We start from the raw sequence: 19,148 nt of genomic DNA, 5'->3' as shown, positions 1-19,148 counted from the left end.
ACCATTTGCAAGGCTGGGTCAGAGATGTATGCACAAAAGAAAAGCCCACATTTCTGGTTGGAGGGAGAAACACGCCTACTTTTAAACATTATGAAAGACTTGAATATTAACAGGTTTTTGGATATGCACAAATATCGCAACGCCAACCTTTTCAAGGAGGCAGCTGAACATGTGTCCTTCACTGGAGTATGGACAGATGCATGTAAATAGGAATATCAGTGGGATATTCTTTTTCATTAGCCATGTAAATAGCTCAGGAGAAATACTGTCTTTTTATAAAAAGGGCAAAAAAAAAAATCTGTATTTTGTGCATGTAAGTGTAACCAGTGATTGGCTGTGAACAAAACCACACAAATAGTCATTTTCTCTAGATCTGGGTACAAAAAGGATCAAATCCAGGTAGCATTTGACTTGAACAAGTGTCAGTACTGCTCTGGATGAGGTTATTTCAGTCGATACCTTTAAGTACCGATACCCAGCCCTACTTGGCCTTGACTTCTGCAAAACAGTAAAGGTGACACATGCTGCAGAGAGTACAGTGTCACATCACACCAGCTGGTCATGGCTTTGTAAGTGCTTGGAAAAACCAGCAGAGGGAGCCAGAGGACATCAGCTGAGAAATATAAACAAGGGGTTTTCAGGGCCTTAGCCACGACAAGCACTATTAATACTGCAGGAATGGCACAGTTTAGTATGGTAAAGTATGAAACACATGATATATAAACACTAACACGTGTACACACCTGGAGACCATGTTCCATATGAAACACAACACCCTTATCCACCCACAACAAATTCCAAATTTGATTTAAAGAGATTAAACATCTGCCTTACATGGTCCCTCTTTCCTCATTAATGGCACATTGGAGAAAACGCTCACTGAAATGAGGACAGACACTGTTACAAATGGCACCAGTTTGTTTGAGAGAAATGCATTATGGTTGATCTTCCGTCTAGAGATACTACATCGAAAACACTGAGTCCAGGTTTGTGGCACGATGCTGTTGAAGCAGAGGATGGTAGAAGAAGAGACTATATGCATCAATCGCTGCCATGCAGTGGCTAGAAGACTGTCAGGGTGTGTGTGTGTGTGTGTGTGCTGTCCTTGCTCTGTCCACTGTGCCTGGAGCTGGTGCAGCGTGTGTTTCTGTTCAGCGTGGTGGAAGCAGTAAGTGGCGAAAGTTGTCCCGCTTCGACGTGCAGGACTGGCAGGATGAAAAGCATTTGTTCAGTCCTCATAAATAAAGCTCCTGTCAGAAGACTCTTAACCTTGTACTTCTATTGAAAGTATGTATGCTTTATAATGTGCTCCTTCCCACAAGCTTTTAGTGTTGAAGTTAGTCTCAAGTATATGTCAAGCATTATGTGTATGCAGACAGTTAAATACAGCGCTGTCACCTGGCTCCAGGCGTTTCAAGAAAGGGATCTGGCTCTGTGCAACGACATGATCCTTTTAAATGCAAGAGACGACTGAGGGAGAGGAATCTGACAGTTTTCTTGGGTTATTTGAGTCTGTAAAGTTTAAGACAGGCCCTTCATGTGATTTATTGTCCAAATAAGCCTCCTGACTGGTTTCAGTCATAACCAACATGAAGTGGATATTGATTTCCCCCTCTCTGAAGTAGTAAATGAGTTTTTTTTCTGTTTGAAGGTTGTAATTGTGGAGTATGCACTTTGAGCCTCAGCCCTGGTTCATCATGGTGATCTTCAGTTGTTTCTGTCGGTGCTCCACATGTGTTCATCCCCAGTGAGTGGGCTCAAAACAGCTGGGTCTTTTTGATTGACTGGAGCCGAGATGGCGCCTCTCCAAGACTCAAAGAATCTGCACAAAAGATGTTAGCAGAGACTGTCTGCTTTGACGTGGAGGATTTTGGAGAAGCCAGGTCTCTTCTTCAGAGCCTGAAACAAAACGGCAGGAATGCATGTCAGAATGTCACTTCCCCAAAGGCAAGCTCGATGATTTTCTTCTAAATACCTGCTGGTCAAAATTTCCTTCTGTCATCTTCATGGATTAAAGTTTTCTTCCATTAAAGATAGCTTGGATTATTTGAAGTGGGGTTGTATGAGGTGCTTATCCATAGTCAGTGTATTATGTGTATTATCTACAGTAGATGGCAGTCTGCACGCACTCAGTTTGTAGAAGAAGAAGGGGTTCTGGTGTAGGGAGCTAAGAAACATACTGCTGTGGACAGAGTCAACAGCAAAACAAATTTTAGCCACCTAAATAATCAATATCAGTTGAAATGCACACCATATGTAGAATTTAGGGCCTGACCGATATTGGATTTTTGGGGCTAATGATAATTTCAATAGCAGTGCTGCTTCTCCAAACTGTGGTTGTGTTAAGTACCTCATACAACGCCAGTTCAAAAAATCCAAACTGTCCCTTTAACATAAAGTGTGTGCATTGACTGAGGTATGACAGAAAGCTTTAAAAACTGTAAAGCACTGAGGTGCAGCAGGTGATGGATGAGTGTTTTGCTTTATAAGCTTCACCTCTACAGAACTTCCTTCAAAAAAAAAAAAAAAGGATGATTAAACACTGGGGGAGAGCTTCGTCTTCACAGCCAACTTAAAGAGAGAAGGATAAAAATAAATCCTAGCTGTGCAGAGAGGTTACCTAACTGCCGTGAGCAACCCCACCATCTTGAGTGTAATATCCAAGACGAACACACTGTAAACTGACTCATAAAAACAAAACATAAATAAAGCCTGGGATTTCACAGCTTTTCTATCTCTGTTTGTGTGTGGTCAGCTATAAGAATGACCTGAGCCTCAGTGAGTTAGCACCCGCGCTTCCACAACCAGCCATCACCGGGACCTCAAGGACTGACTCATGGTTTAAATGGTGTGTAGTTGTGATAAAAATAAAAATGTGTCTTATCCTCTGAACAAGCATTGGCTGAGCTGTTAGTCATGTGCAAACAGTGGTGAAAAACAAAAAGGACACGATGGCTGAAAAAAGAAACTAGTGCTTAACAGAGAGCAGAACTCCTCTAACGGAGCTAACCTCCCTGTTAGCCATCACCTTCACAAAGTCAACACTGAAGTCAATGGATGGCAGAGAGGTTATACAGTAAAATAGTAAGTGTGTGGCGCCACTGAGGGGAAACTCATCTCCTGTTTCTTCCTGTTGGGACCCTAAATGTTCACATGAAATGTTTTTTTATTATTATTATTATTTATTTATATGATGAGATCTGCTCTGAAAATAAAAAATATGAAGAAGATGAAGACAACAAAGATGATGAAGAAAAGAAGAAAGAGATGATAAAGAAAATAAGATAAAGATGAAGAGGAAAGAGAAGATGATAAAGAAAAAGAAGGTGAAGAAGTTCAGTTGAGTGAAAAAAAGATATAAAGGAGATGGAGATGAAAAAGAAGATGATTAGGATAAAGAAAAAGAAGAAAAGTTTTATTTCTCATGCAGGGTTTCCCCATGTCTGAGTCGTGGGTGAAACCAATTCGCTCCTTGTCTTTATTTTGTCTGTGAGGTGTGTTACTTGTTTCATCAGCTGGTGTGTGGGTTTCACAGGGTCTGCAGATGTGAGACACAGACGTTGCTGTTACCTGCAGCTTGTTCACCATCTCATCAAACAGTTTTCTAGCTTCAGGGCTGTTGGGGTCCTCAAAGTAGTCCTCTATACCGATCTGAACCACGATGGACTTCAGGTTACGGCAAACACCTGGAGGATTTAGGCAGCATTTAATTATCAGTGTGGTCTCATAATAAATCTTTACTAATATCTGTGAAAAGTAAATACGCCATGATTTTGTTTCTCTTTTTCTGATTTATCAATTCTAAATGAACCAGTTATAACTTTTATGTAGTTTAATCTTAACCCTTATTTTAACTCAGAAATACATTAGCCTAGACACAAGAAACACAGCCCTGCACACAGGATTTCAGACAGTAGGCCTGCTGCAGTCGGTGTTCAGACTCACTGTTGAAGTGGAGCAGGGCTTTTGGGGTGACCGGTGTGGAGGTAAGCACCAGCATCTCCAGACCTTTCAGGCCCTCTCTGCAGACCTCTGCTGCCACCTCCTGGTTGATCTCGCTCACATGATCCAGCTCCAGCACCTGCAGGCGCATGCAGTTCCTCGCTGGCGTTCGGGGAGAAGGAAGAAATGCAGAGATGAGGAAGATATGTGGGAGAGTGTCAAGATAACAACAGCGGAGGTTACAGTTGTACATAAAGGCTTGTTTAAGGTCTCAACCAATCGTGTTTAAAATGCATATTATTATAAAGATTTTTCAAAGTGCTAACAATAAGCAGGTTAAATGTAGTATCTGTGCTGTCCTACTTTATACCCTGATATGATAATAATGCTGTTTAATTATCTTACCACCATATTTATGTTTCTGCATAAGTGATCAGGATTATAATTAAAACAGCAGCATGACAGGATCATCATAAATGAATAATGCATATTTTTCATGCTGTAGATAAAATAACTGAAATGAATCAAATTTTAAAAAAGCTGTTTCATTTACCTAGTGAGGCCAGCCCCTGAATGCCACATCCAGCCCCGCCCACACCAAGAGCACGGAGGTGTGGCCAACATCTTCCAATCGTTTGCAGGCATCGGTTACTGAAGCGAGCGGGTTGTTGGCTGAAAGAGACAAAATAATAGTCCCATGGTCATTCATTTAATAACCCACCGCACTGATATCATCACAGATAGAATATTTGGCATTAATCAAAAGTTAAATAAGTGCAGTATGGTTTATTACCATGGGTGTAGTGGCGCCACCTGTAGGGAGATGATGTCTCTGCAACCTGCTCCGAGGGCCCAAATCACCTCCTGGCCAACTGGATCTGTGGCACTCCTGAAGAACCACAGGATGTTAAATACAACAGGAGAACAGATATTATATTTACATACATGTGACACCATACATCTACAGCATACAACTGAATAGAACAGAATAGAATTAATTTATTGTCATTGCACATTCTTCTTCACATTCCACACATGCACAACACACTCATCATTATAGATAAATGATAACAATAATGAAAATATATTAACAATGACAACACTAATAAAAAAGATAAAAAAATAATCAATAAAAAGAGTTGCATAGTAATAAAAGTAATGGAGGTAATAAAAAAGAATAGAAAACAGAAAAGAAACAGACGTAAAACTGAGTGCAGTCTTATGGATGCATTAACCCTTACAGGTCCAATCAAATATAAATATTCTGTGAAATTGATCTTTTGCTCTTTTCTAATATACTGGCTAAAATGACACAAGTTCATGATTTTCAAATTCCACTCTGTTCCTTCATGAGAAATTAGGGTTTACCTTTAACATCTATCCCTTTTTTAATGAAATAGTTCAAAAGTTTAAAACTTTTAAAACATTTTCTGAACAATTAATTAGCTACTTTCTTTAATGTTTTGCATACAAAGTGTCCAAAAAGTGAAAAATAACCCTGAACAATAGTTGTTCACATTGAATAAACAGCGAGCTACTAACATTTATAAACGTAACATTCCTTTGTTATTGTACCGCTTTCCCTGTGGTTCCCCTGCACTATCCTAATCACAGACTTCATTCGCTCTGTCTTAAATTGTAGAAACTGCTGACAGAAATTCCCTGAAAACATGTGTAATGAATATTTCACACCTTTATATGACTGATTATCTGTAGAGTATAGGCTTCAAAACACGAGTATATCTGTGAGTAATTATTCTACTTCATACCCTTATCTGGACAGATACAGACACTCTGGCAGATGATCAAAGGTGTGAAAATGTAATTCATCATTTTTCAGGAACATATAAAATCATTTTTAATAAACACTATTTTCTAAAATAAAATAAAAGCATGGAAAAATTACAACACAGCTCATAGCCAGTGTCTTTGTCCACCTATGCTGCCATTTTGAATTTTGATATAAATGATGAGTATAATTTTAGTAACATGACCCGAGTAGTTGCCTCATCCCCCTTCAGTGTTTCTCATGATATAAAGTCTCTGCACAGTGAACAGGGAGATTTGGGACCTGGGTGTACTGGTGTACCTGTAGGTTACAGCCTGCAGAGCTCGGCAGTAGCAGCTGGCCAGCCAGAGGGAGCGATCGGTCAGCAGGTTGGGGCAGTGTGAAATCTTCAGTATCAGCAGGTTACTTCCTGTGGCCTTTAACAACGCCTCCAGACCTTCCTCCAGACAGCCACTTAGATGGAAACATAACAGAAGATCAACAAAAAAAAGAAAAAAAAAAGAACGACAGACAGAGACAGAGCAGTCAAAGTAATTTGCCTGTCCTTCAGAACAGCACTTCTACCTTTTCTAGCACATAACAAAATGTTCCTGCAATATTTGCAGCAATATATGCAGGAGAGTATGTCTATGCATGGTCTGTACAATTTAAGAGCCGCTTCGAGCTGTAATACACTAACATTTAGACACAAACCACTCATAAAACTTCTATTTGTCTTCTTTCAGGAAATGAGAACTGACATTGTACATTCTGATCATAATCAAACAACATAAAACTGTCAACATTCATCATTTATGTTCCTCTGGTTGGCTTCCTCTAATCCATCACTGTTTGGGGAGTCATTTAGGATGTCAGTCACTTCAATGGTTTGCAAAGCAATCTGCTTATTGAGGCCAAAATAAAACAATGTAGTTAGAAGTACACCAAAGTGACTAGATATTTTTGTGGAAACTGTGTGCAGAAGTAAAATCCTACTGTATGTTTATCAGTCGCTGTATTCAAAAACACCCACTCTACTAGCAGTACATAATGATTTGGCCAATGTGTGGCTTGTAGTATGCAAACAAAAACTAAATCTGCAGTATGCGAAAAAAATACCAAGATCTGATGCTGAGTCCAAAAAATCTCCAGTCTGCGTTGCCTTCTGTATCCCACAATGCAAAGCACTGAAACACTCAAAACAAATGGCCAGGAAGGTTTTTTTTTTATTTTGTATGCTGTTTCATCCCTAAATTCACTTCTGAGAACTTTGAGGCAAGAAATCACGTGTAAAATTTGAATACTCGCCATTTCATGAAAGTTGATGGTCAATTGAAAATGTGTTCCAATGTATTTTAATTTGTAGTTTGTTTGTTTTTTATTCATTTATCCATTTATTCATTTTTTTTAATTCTTAATTTTTGTTTTCATTTCAGTTTAGTTTCCAGAGTGGGTTTGCTTGTTTCAGCTTAGTTTCAGTACTAGTATTAGTTTTTTTTTTAATTATTATACTAAGGGGGTAATTAGTAAGGGGCAAGAATGATTAAGTTTAGAATAGGTATTACAGAATGACTCACAGTCAAGTAGACATCCCAGTCTCATTAAACATTTGACCAAATCAACAAACACTAAAACTGAAGATATTTCCTGTATATCTTTATTTATATTTATTTTATTTAAGTACACAAAATCATTTCATTTAGTTTTTGTTCTTTGTAAAGTCTAACTTTTATTTTTTATTACAGGTTAACTAAAACCCCTAGTTTTAGTTTTTAGTTTAGTTTTAGTTAACTACAATGAGCTTGCAGCGGATGACTTCAGCAACAACAGCAGAGGAAAGTCAGACCCACAACTGTAAGATATTTTTAACTTCTGCATAGCTGTTATTCTGTGATTAATGTTGCAGAACATTTTTCTGTATTTTATTGAAATTATGCAGCTATTGCCAAGTTCACAGTACGACCAACCATGTGGAACAAGAATACCATCAGTCAGCAAGTTTCATGAAAATGCACCCAGTTTGATAAGGATAAAGATAACGGGGACGACATTCTGCTTCCGAAGCATTCAGAAATACCAGGAGAACCAGCTCCAGTACCTGTTACATTTGCGGTGGAATAATGCGACAAAATGCTGGTGAGTCTTTCCGATTACAGCCTGTGTTACCATCTCTCAGGTAAATGTCCATCTTTGGGGAAAACAAGAAAATCCACATTTATAACTTCCTGTTTTTTTTTTTTTTTTAAAGAGTATAAGGGGATGCTACACAGTAGCGGTGGTTTGCCAGTAGGCACACTATTGTTTATTTCCGCTTTTCCAAAACTGGAAACCGACTGGGGCTGTCCTGGCACAGGGCTGTGAATCTCACGGCTCCTCACGATTCCATTCAGTTCCGATGCAGAGGGCTATGATGCAATTATAGACAAACTGCCAGTGCATCTTAATGCATGGAAATGTTTGATTTCTTTACATGATTTATTTTTTCTCACTGTGTGACTACTTGCTATTTTTGAAAGATAAGATATACATGATGATCCATTTAGTTAGTCCACTTAGTTTAGTAGTTGTCATCCATCCTCACTTAAACTCAAGAAGTAGTCTAATTAATAATGTAAACAGGATGCACATGTGTATGTCTGTTACATATCACCATCCAGTTAGTTCAGCTGCAAGGAACGTACAGCCCAGTCTTACAAAATCGATTCAGGTGTTCTTAATGTAGAGAAATGGGTTTTAAATTTCATATTCTTTCAAGTGATAATCACACTGCAGCGAAGAATGATTTTCCCCACTTTCTATCCTGTCATTCTGCAAAATGAATCATTTTAACAGTTTCATACTGCATGCTATCAGAAGCAGTACTCAGTATGTACTATATACTGTATATAGGATGTAGTAAGCTGATCTGAATGTGTTTGTGTTTGTGCTGCTTGTGTGTCTCACCGTGTGCTTTTAAGGTAGTCCTCCTTGGTCTCCTTCTTTCCTCGCTGTCTTGGTTTGAGGTTTTGCAGGATGAGGGAGTGCGTCTGAGTGCACCACTGAGACAATATGCTCAGGAACTAAGACAAAAACATAACCATCAGTGAAACTCTTCATCGTACACAGACAAGCACGATACAGCTAAATGCGCCACCTGCCACGACCAGACTACTGACTGCATACGGTATGTAAATCTTCAGTACGCACCTTGGAAGAAATGCGAGCGTTCTCTAGCAGCACTCTGGTCCACACAGCTGGATGACGAGCCACAAACTTCCAGTCCCGGCAGACCTCAGCAGCTCTCAGCAGGGTTTTAGTGTCCAGGTAGGTGAAGATACAGAAGAGAGCTGCACGCATCTTCAGGATCTCTGGACTGATCACCTCGTTGGATTTGGACGGGCTCTTCTCGTGGCGGCATGGCTTGCTGTAGACCCCGTCAGATCGACCTGTGGGAAGCAAAAACAGGGTCTTTTACGCCTATTAAACCCTTTAATTTTGACATTCTGCATCGTGCATTTTTTTAAAACACTTTCCTGTCTTCTTGATTTGACTTTATTTTAACTTTCTCTTTTGTTGTGCTTTTGTTTAATCTGACTGTTTGGATTCTGTTGTTTTATTGCTTTATGACTATCATGCCTTGCTCTGCCTGTCAAAGCACAAAGTCTGTTTTTAAAAGGTGCTATATAAATAAAGTTATTATTATTATGTTACATAACACAATAAGGGCTGGTCCAAGTTAAACTACAGGGATTATTTTTTATTATTAGACTCTGTGTTGAACTTCAACCTCACTGTTTTTGAGGATTTAAAACAATTTTAGGACGCCAGACAGCTTTGAAGGTAAGAAGGTACCATATTTTTAAGTTTTCAGTATATTTAACCATGTATTGTATTTTGTACCTATTTTCACAGCCATGAGTACCTTCTTAAAATATTCACAATGACAGATTAAAACAAGCATCTAATCTATTGAGACATATAGTATATTCACATAAGTTTTCACAGCACTAGTCTAATGTCCTCCAGGCAGCTGGTAAAAGCTTTAAATGGTGCAAAATTTAAGACTGTGAATATTACACGTTTGAAATCCATGTTATTGGCTCAGACCATCTGGGCCAATAATTGATAATAGCCTCAGTTATGAATTTCGTATAATATTCTTATTAAAAGACTCCAAATCCATCATTCATGCTTTCCTTTCCTTGCACTTGGACTATACTGCAGTGCTCTTTTAACTGGCATAAATCAGAAAACAATCCATAGACTCAAACTGCAGAATGCCCAGCAGCTTCTCAGCTGTGACACTCCTGACAAAAAATAGAAAAGAGAACATAATGTACTCCTCTGTACTCCTCCTCCAAACCCTGGATGCCAGTGTGTTTTAGAATTCATTTTAAGATCCTAATCATTACTTGTAGCACTTTTTCAATCTGTCCCCGAATTACATCTCTTTGTTACATTCTTATCAACCTGCATGTAGTCTGAGGTCCTCATGGCAGGAATGTGTTGGCTCTTTGCATTGGTTTCAGTATAGATTAAAGTGTGCTGTGTTCATTATTTTGAGATATTAAGTTTATTATTTCGAGACAGTTTTTCATTATGACTTTTTTTCATTACATTGGTGGAAATGGACTTCCATAACATTAGCATACATTTAAAAAAGGCTGAATTTAACTCTGTAACTTCAAGCTTGAAGAGATGGGCTTTATTTCACTTCTGTTACTGAGAGGAAAGAAAAAAATCAAGTAAATGCCACTGAATGTAGTTTAATACTGAAGTTCAGGAACTAGACCACGCCACCCTCAGCTGATCAGTATCACCTGCTTCGCTAATTCAAAAAACCCGTATCTCCCATAAATCCAATCACCTTCGTCCTGTGATTACCTATATAATACATCCTACCCTCTCCTGTCCATCTCAGTTCTCACGATCCTCCCCCCCGACCTTGTTTTCTGCCCCAGCAGGTAACACACAGTTGGACAACTAGGACCGTGGTCATCTGACAGTCGGCCACAAGTTCTACCGCACCCAGCTGAGGATCCCTCTACGAGGAGCTGACTCATCCTCCCTACGTCCACCTGTGTCTCCGCCGCACACTCCAGTTCCACTTCAAGACGCGTATGTTCAGCTAATACTTCAGCTATTAGTCATTAACTCGTCTTTCTTTCTCTTTTTCTTCCATAGGAACCAAGGGAGACGATGCCCCAAAGCTCGTCGAGATAGTTCTTTTTCTCGACCCCCCTGGTTCCTAGCTGTTCAGCTCAACAACTGACCTCCCTTCCCCTCAACCCCTATCAACCTGTATCCGTCCCGATTCCCATTGCCGGTCCAAATAAAAGACTCTCATGCTGATCTTATGGTGTGGTCTTGTTGGTGAAAATAATGTTAAAAGATATTCTGTCACATGGTGGCGCCAACCTTCAACAAGCCACTAAATAAGATTACATAATCTTTTTTTCTTCTTTCCATCTTTTCATTCTCTTCATTGCTATCTATTGGCTGATACCATGTGTCCAATCCAAGCCCGTCTTATTCCTCCCAGCTAGATTGCTCCTAGATGACTCATTTCATCTTTGGCCTTGGAAGGCGTCTGCTCGAAACCATCAGGGCTATGAACCATTACTTACACTCTCGCTCTCTCTTCCTCTTTCTCTCTTTCTTTTTCTCTCTCATACACACACCACCTACGCTCAAGACTGCCAAGTGAACTAAAAAAGCCAAGCTGTGTGTTACATGCTGAGAAAAAACTGTGTGCTTGTAGATACATACCATCTGATAAAACCTGGCAGAGACTCTCCCAATAAGGAGAACTACGTCAGAGTAGAGGAATGCCAGTAACATGTTGTGCGTTACGTGAGAGAAATCTTTGAGATAATGTGGCAGGCAGTCATGGTAGTTCACCAATGTGTCACAGGGCTCTGGCCCAGTTCTGCTCCTTCCCAGACCGCCTCAGTGCACCTGGTGTTTAAAAGGAACCCGACAGCAGGTGGAGGACAGAAATGCAGGGCAGCAGCAGTGAGTTTAAGGATCTTGGCAGGGTAGGAAGTTAACAGAGAGATGTACAATCTGTGGTGGATCTGAAGAAATGTGCGGGCATGATTGGCGCTCTGACTTGGCTCAGTCGGAGAAGCAGAGTTTAGCATGAGACAAGGAGCTGAGATGATACAACAGGCAAACAGAGCTCGCGTAAATACAAATATGTTCGATGTCTAGCAAAGACACAGTCACACAGAGACACTGTATAGCAACAAGAGAAATGTACTGTATGTCTTGGTTTGCTCGTTGTCTATAACAGACATACTGGTGGTAAATAAAATAGTGTAAACGCCTCATGATAAAATGACTTTAGCTGAATAAATCAATTGAAATATTTGCAACCAGGATAGATTATATCAGGTTGCATGCGAGCTAGGAGGATTTATATATCCTGAACTGTATTGTTTAAGCAGTGAGAATCACCAGAGACGCCACAATACGATATGATCACAATCCTTAAGACACGAGACAATATTATTGCGATTTTAAACATTTTGAAATATGCTGAGTGTTGCAACATAAATTGCAATATACTGTGATTTATTATCTCTTTTAAAATGCATTTTTTTCATTTATGTTTTCTTTGCCAACATTGGTTTTAAACTGTTCATTTTTATTGCTGCAAAATGGGATTATCAAACAAATTTCAAAAAATGTCAAAAAAAACCTGCCAATCCCGCTGATCGTGACCTCTGCTGACCTCACCAGAAAACAAAACCTCAGCACCATCTAGTGGACTAACACAGCAACTGATTTTTATTATTCTAGTAACAAAAGGTTTAATTCGCTTTTTATTTTTCACTTCTTAGATCGATGTCATTTGGACACATACTTAGAATTTTGGTTTCTTCGGGGCCCTGTTACTTCTCTCACGATGCTTTGAAAATCACTCAAGCGCTGACTGTCTGACCTTTCTCATAGCAGACAATGTTACTAATTGCCATTTGAACTAGTCAAGTCAAGTTCATTTATATCGGCCGACATCATAACTCTGTCTCCAAGGGCTGTGAAGCATAGAGCACCAAGATGTGTACTTGTGTCGGTGTTTGTGAGTATGATGAAGTCACCTTTCAAGTTTTTACATTGTTGTGTCGACACTCTGCAGCAGATCTGGGGCCTCTTTCCTCCCCATATGCTCATGGCTGTCCCATGCTCAGTTTGTAGAGTGAGTTTTGGTCAGTGAAACAGCTCCAGCAACATTACAGTGACTGCAACTCAACCTGACCCAGATCCACATCAGTTACTGCTCTCACAGGAGTCATTTTAGGGCCTTTATCCTGTGAATCCTGCCTCCCAGGTGTCCGAGCTGCTGGCTGCATGTTAAATCGGAGAGTGTGTGACATTTCTAAGAATAAAAACTTCCCAGAGAGCATGTGTTACCTGCGTTGGGGCGATATCCTGCCCTGCCGTGGTGAGGGTAGGGAGCGGCAGACTGCTGCACCTCGGCCACAGCTCTCCTCTCCTGTTCCCACATCTCCACCTCAGACTCGGTGGTCCGGGAGCCCACGTCTGACACGTCTCCTTCCTCGCCTTCGGTGCTGTTCCTGTAAGGTCGCCGCTGCCAGTTCTGGATCGCCTGTTTGCGAAGACCCCAGTTCCTTGATCCACCGCCGCCACATCCGGGGGAGCGCTCATAACCGCCCTCGCCCAGCCGGCACTGCATGTGATAGTACTGAGCCTCGGGACACTCCTCCATGGGATGCATCTCCACGCTGTCACTGTCGTAACCTCCAGAGCCCTGCGAGACGGACTTGATCCGCCCTGACGCTCTGCAGCAAAGGAGAAAGAAGTGTACTATAAATGATGAGCACAGGACCAAACAAATTTCCCCGTGTGAGATAACAACATTGATCTGTTTCTGAATCAGTAACTAAACATAATAAAAACATAATCATCCACATACTTATCAAAACAGTTTAACGAAACAGTAGTTTTAGTCGAGGAGATTGATACCACTCTCGTGTCTATTAAATGTGACACTACAGCCAGCAGCTGTTAGCTTAGCTTAGCACAAACACTGAAAACAGGCAGGAACAGCTGACCTGAAAATGTCCACAAAGTTAACAAAATCTGACCTTTCAAAGTACATCTCGAAACTCATTAATTTACATGTCAAAGACTGAAGTGTAAAAGTGACAGATTGTGGTTTTACCAGGGGTTATGTAAAGGACTATTGGCCAGGCGTTCAGTGACCAGCCACGGGACTCCAAGTCACTGTACCCGGCCGCTGCAGCCAAGAAACAGTCCTTCCTTTAAACTTTGGCAAAACCGCAACCTGTCATTTTTGCACTTGTGTTCTCCTCTCTCTCTCTCTCTCTCTCTCTCTCTCTCTCTCTCTCTCTCTCTCTCTCTATTTTTCACAGATAAAACAAACAAGATATAATGTGTTAATTATGAGCTTGAGAGGCAAGGCACGTTTTATTTGCATAGCATGTCTTAACAAGAAGGCTATTAATTTGAAAAAGCCACATAGATTTTAAGAGTAGAAATTAAAAATAGAACAGTAAAAATTACAGCGCAATTCAAAGCAAGATATGAATAAATAGTCCCAAATATAATTTAATAAATTGCAATAGCAAAACAGAAATTCGTGAGTCTCGATTCTAAAGTACTGAGAAAGGAAAATAAATATTACAGTGCAGATTTAATTCAGTGCAGGATATGAAGGGCAAAGAGGAAATCTGAAGTCTTGACTCAAAAGAAGAGAGTTGAAGACAGCTGAGTTTTCTGGGTATTTGTTTGTTACATGGTGCATCAAAACTGAATGCTGCTGGTAGTAGGTTTTACTTTTGGACAGGGTCAGGCCAGCCGTTTCCCCCTGCTTCCTGTCTCAATGCTAAGCTAAGCAGACCAGCTATGTGGCTATAAAAGAGTTGTATCGATCTCCTCACTTAAGTCTCAGCAAGAACGTGAATAAGGCAAACAAAACGATCCCTTTAATCTGTTCATGATGCACCATCAGCTCTGCCTTTAACCAACAAAATATCACAATCGAACCAAAAGTGGGCGTTTGAAGAGCTCTTGTGGTCTACGAGTAGTATGTTTAATTTAGAAAAGGCAAAACATTTTGTACCACCTCATGAAAGTCAGTTTCTGTGCCATCAGTGCCACATGCTTTCCTCTTTACTATTTCTAATATACTGTATTTACACCACAATTGATTTTAATCATGTCATGTTTTCAGAGAGTTGAATGTTAACTTATCGTGTATGATGCTTGGAGAAGGTAAACCTTATTACCTCACAGCAGATACTGAATTTTAAAGGGATAGTTTGGAGTTTTATTTATAGTTTCCTGAAGTGGGTTGTATGAGATACTTATACATAGTCTTGTACCACCTAGCTCCATTTGTTTGGTTATTTTGGATTCACCAATAACACAAACAATCTCAGCGACCAGCAACCGTGTTCTGTCAGGTAAAATCACTGTTTCTGTCAACTGAGTCTGATGGCTTTGGAGAGAGTGATATTTGGCTTATATAAGGCCATCTGACGGCAAGGTTAAGTGGTAAAAAGACTCTAAATATAGCATACACTTAAATGTATATTGATTTTTTAAGTGGCTGAAATACATTTTGCTGCTGACGCAGGTCTACAGCAGTTCATAGCTTAGCTTCCTACACTGGTACTCCTGCTGCTTCTACAAACCAGGAGTGTGCCGACCTCCATCTACTGACTATGGATAAGTACCTCATACAACCCCCACTTCAAATTATCCAAACTACCCCTTTAAATATGATAAACTAATGGCACACTCACACATGCACACAATACACATAAAAGACTCTCACAAAATAAAAAAAAAAAGCTTCATTACGCCTGCTTTAAATCCTTTGGTGACCTGTTCATTTGATTCTTCTGATTATTCGTCTCTGTGGAGACTTCAAAGTAACATCCATACAGGTCCACTGAGGAAAACGGCAGTATTGGTTTTTAATTTGACAGCAGCGGAGGGACTTCTGGAACCAAAATGAACCACAAATACAGTATGTACTGCATAACTGACATTAACAGCTGCATTTCGGAGGATTTACAGTAGAACGAGGGCAGCTTTTGTACAGACGTACAGCTACAGTCCTTAAAATAACCTTGTAGCCAATACAAGTAATGAGCAGTCACAAATATCAGCCTTTCAAAAAGTAGGACAGTTTTCTCTCTTTTCTCCATTTCTTCCTTCACACTACTCCACTTTCTCACAGCATAATGTGAAGAGTGGAAACATCTGAATACATAATTTCAGGCATTAAAATGAATCGCAGATGACACTGCAGGTACCACTTATCACACTTACAGGGGTAAACGATGCACAGAGGAAGAGATTAATGTTGTGCCACATATATAAATTCAGATTACGTAAAAACCAAAACAGCGCTGTGTGTTCAACGATCTAAACTGGGTCAATGACACAACTGTGATTCAGTGCATCCTAATGAACTGGTTGTAAAGTAGTAACCTGATAAAAAAAAAACTGCTCTAATGTTTTGTCAACAGTAAATCAATAATAAGACATAATGACATGAACTGATCCCAATCATAAGAAGCACATAATTAGCAATTGCTGATGAGTGATTTCAGAGTGTGGATCCAGAATGCAAAGTAGCATCAGAGAGCGAATATAAAACAACTGAATGATCACGGAAAGAAACCCACTCATGTGTCATCTCACCGCTTGTGTTGTTCCCTAATGCAGTCATTCCCAAACACTGGGTCACGACCCACAGGTGGGCCACGGGAGATTTTATTTGGGTCGCCAAATAAATGAAAAGATGACAGAAGGATGTCAGTGGTATCTTAATTATATTGCGATAATTCAGTCGTCTAAAATGTTCGATATCATTTTCCGGATGAGAGGAAATAAAAACAATGAGATGTCCTGTTAACTCAGCCTAAATGCATTTATTTCTCATTGATAAAGTATTTAACATGTGTACATGTTTGTAATAACATGCATCAAGATTAGGGCTGCAAATAATTTATTGCTGATTAATTTGTCCATTATATTCACAATCGATCAGTTGTTGATGAAAAATTGTGAAAAATCGATCTGGCAGTAATTTTTCCACTAATCGATTACTTGTATGGTCCATAAGATTTCAGAAAATATTGATCAGTGTTTCCTATTTTGTTCACAACTTAAAGATCTAATCTACTGTCAGAGAGGAGTAAAGAAACCAGGAAATATTCACATTTAACAAGCTGAAATCATAAAATCTGAACTTTTTTTAATTTAAAAATTACTCCTGATTAATTGATTATGAAAATAGTTGTCATTTTATTCAATTAATAAGGTCTATTGTGGATTGGGTTGTGATGGTGTGTCACTCTTCGAAAGTGGGTCCCCAGGAAAAAATGTACACACCAGAATGAAAATGTGGTTTTATACTTAAAGGTTCCAGTAGTTTTCCAGGGTTTGTAGTCCATATTTTAACTGAGTTTAACCATGATGTTAAAACAGAAAAAAAACAACACAACATTTGGATGGCGGACTGTTTGCAACAGTGCCACACAAGAAGCAACTGGGTAAAAGGAGAAAATATCACAACGCTGTTTTTCTGTATTCATCCTTGTGAATAAATGTTTTGCAGTCTGAATAACGAATACTGGACGCTGAACTGCAAGTGATGTTCTTTTCAAAGCTTTTCCAGAGACCCCAAACTTTTGCTTTTAAAGGTTTGCAGGGGGTGTCAAATGTCAGTCAGGGGGTCTCAGTCCCCCCAAGTATTTCACACCATGAAAACAGGTGAAAAGAAAGTTTTTGTGAGGATCATTTTTAGGTATTTGTTGTTGTAATACTCATTTCAGCCACAAGAGGCTGAAATCCACCACTACCCCATGTTCTAAAAAGAACTGAAGTGTTTTCTTTTAATCTCTTCATGCACTAAACACAAGGTGCATATTGTGTGCAAGCAAGTTATGTAACATTACTGTGATGTCTTTCTTTAGGCAAGGAATGTATTTTAATCTGTGATAATCTGTCAGTAGAATCAAAAAATACATTTCAAGACAAAATAAAGACCTGACAGAGACAAAATTACATCAGTGGTTTCCAGATGGCGTGCTGTGAGGTAAGTGCAGGTGTGCCTTGAGATTTTGTGACATCTATGTGTTATTATTGCAACATACAACATAACAAGTTATGAATTAATTTTTACTTTGTACTTTGTGCTATACCCTAAAATAATCCCACTTTTTGATTATTAGACTGTGACACATCAAAGGCCCTGATTGACCCTGTTTTTTGTTTTTTTTTTCTTCTTTGCATGTGCCCTCTGGGAAGGTTGGTTGGTTATAGATGCTATTTTGCACAGATATGTGTGCCTTGAGATCTTTTCTTGCTCTTCGGTGTGCTTTGGGCACAGAAAGTTTGAAAACCACGGTATTACTTAACTTGGTAACACACAATATATCAACAAATGTAAATGCAAAAGAGAACAAACTGTAGTATTTTGGTGTAAAATTGGCACATATAGACTCATGTTGCATAAATATCTGGTGACATCAACATCAATAGATCACTATCACTGATAAAAATATTTTGAACCCCTGATGAGGAGATATTAATAACCACAAGACAGAAGGCTTGGAGGGATGTTGTTGGGCCACTCTGTGTGTGTGTGTGTGTGTGTGTGTGTGTGTGTGTGTGTGTGTGTGTGTGTGTGTGTGTGTGTGTGTGTGTTGTGCCATCAGTGATTGTGACGTCACATTGGGAAACACAATCACATACCAACTGGGAATGACAGTTGGGTTAGTCACAGTATTATGGCACAGCACAGCCATTGGTCTGAAATCTCCAGCAGGAACCCAGAAATACTTCAGTCACACCTCATGCAGAGAGACGTCCAACCTGCTGAGAGACGTCCAACCTGCACCTCACAAACTATTAAGGAAACCAGAACACTGCTGATACCAAAATCTTGTCCCCAGCCTGATTATTCTGTATTCATATGGAGATATCTGATTATAGAGATATCACAGTGTTCAACAGTATACCACATATTAATCTTAGAATGTGGTTGTTTAAGTGTAACATAACATTATTATCACATCAATTAATTGTTTAGTCAAAATGTGCATCACAAGTCCTCAGAGGTAACAACTTCAGTTTTTGATTGTTTTGTCCACCAAACATATAACCAACAAATAAGCAAATGTTTGGCAATTTTGCTTGAGGATTTCTTTTATGTCATTCAACTAACAAATTAATCTAATAATCTAATCTAATCTTATCTAATCTAATCTTTTAGCCTTAAGTATTGTTGTATAATTTTCTGCACCTGCCGTTCAAGCACATTCACTGTTTTCAGAAACCTTATTTTATATGGTAGAAATTTCTGGATTTTTAAAAAAATGTAACTAATTTGGGGAAGACAAAATAATATGACAGACTGCAACTGTGGCACATTCAACTGTTTTTATTGTTTTTC

The 19,148-nt window shown here is 39.3% G+C and overlaps 1 protein-coding gene across 1 annotated transcript in view; it reads right to left on the bottom strand.

The window, feature by feature from the left end:
- Positions 1 to 1,202: 1,202 nt before the first annotated feature.
- The window catches only part of fbxo41 (F-box protein 41), a 72,864-nt gene continuing 54,918 nt past the window's right edge, over positions 1,203 to 19,148 (bottom strand). The window contains exons 6-14 of the mRNA XM_084715255.1: positions 13,106 to 13,494; positions 8,897 to 9,135; positions 8,654 to 8,769; positions 6,032 to 6,184; positions 4,736 to 4,831; positions 4,496 to 4,614; positions 3,946 to 4,104; positions 3,571 to 3,686; positions 1,203 to 1,899 (exon numbers count right to left, since the gene is read on the bottom strand). Of these exons, the coding sequence (XP_084571381.1) occupies positions 1,837 to 1,899; positions 3,571 to 3,686; positions 3,946 to 4,104; positions 4,496 to 4,614; positions 4,736 to 4,831; positions 6,032 to 6,184; positions 8,654 to 8,769; positions 8,897 to 9,135; positions 13,106 to 13,494 (1,450 nt within the window). The 3' untranslated portion in view covers positions 1,203 to 1,836. The remainder of the gene's footprint in view (positions 1,900 to 3,570; positions 3,687 to 3,945; positions 4,105 to 4,495; positions 4,615 to 4,735; positions 4,832 to 6,031; positions 6,185 to 8,653; positions 8,770 to 8,896; positions 9,136 to 13,105; positions 13,495 to 19,148) is intronic.

Source organism: Lutjanus erythropterus, chromosome 3 (genome assembly GCF_056507025.1).
Source record: "Lutjanus erythropterus isolate fLutEry1 chromosome 3, fLutEry1.hap2, whole genome shotgun sequence".
Classification (NCBI taxonomy): domain Eukaryota; kingdom Metazoa; phylum Chordata; class Actinopteri; order Lutjaniformes; family Lutjanidae; genus Lutjanus; species Lutjanus erythropterus.
This window is presented reverse-complemented; position numbering and strand designations above follow the sequence as displayed.